This window comes from Myotis davidii, unplaced genomic scaffold (assembly GCF_000327345.1).
Source record: "Myotis davidii unplaced genomic scaffold, ASM32734v1 scaffold401, whole genome shotgun sequence".
NCBI lineage: Eukaryota > Metazoa > Chordata > Mammalia > Chiroptera > Vespertilionidae > Myotis > Myotis davidii.
In genome coordinates this window covers 439,784-440,278 of record NW_006291020.1, presented here as the reverse complement: position 1 = coordinate 440,278, position 495 = coordinate 439,784, and the positions used below count along the sequence as shown (strand labels likewise).

At 62.6% G+C, this 495-nt stretch overlaps 1 protein-coding gene across 1 annotated transcript in view; it reads right to left on the bottom strand.

Moving 5' to 3' along the window:
* The window catches only part of ANKRD35 (ankyrin repeat domain 35), a 21,489-nt gene that overhangs the window by 6,978 nt on the left and 14,016 nt on the right, over positions 1 to 495 (bottom strand). The window contains exon 11 of the mRNA XM_015564263.1: positions 41 to 233. Within this exon, the coding sequence (XP_015419749.1) occupies positions 41 to 233 (193 nt within the window). The remainder of the gene's footprint in view (positions 1 to 40; positions 234 to 495) is intronic.

Here is a 495-nt window from a genome sequence, read left to right as displayed (position 1 = left end):
CTCTGGGCTCCCGGAAGAGCAGCCGCCCCAGCTCCTGCACCTGCTCGCGGATCTGGTTGGCCAGGCCCAGGTAGGCTGCGGCCTGCGCCTTGCTCTCCTCTGTCTTTCCCACCAGCTCCTGCTCCAACTGAGAAACTTTCTTCTGCTCCTCTTCGTACTTCCACTTCCACTCCTCTGAGCACACATCCTCTCGCTCCTCTTTCTGCTCCACCCCGGGCTCTGCTCCCCGGGGGCTCTTGGGCGGAGAACCCACCGGAGGTTCAGATGGAGAGGCCTGTGTAGGAGACAGAAGAGTGGCTGACGGGGAGCCAGGGCAGCTGTCCCAGCCCCGGGAGGGCCTCCCCGCGCTTAGACCATCTTGATGCCCTCATGGGTCCCCGCCTGGGAGGCATCCGGTGGGATGGCCTGGGTGGGTCGGAAGGGGAGGCACTTAGGGTCTTACCTTAGATGCAGCATCTGGGTGTTGAACTAGCCCCTGACCTGTATGAAAAGAAA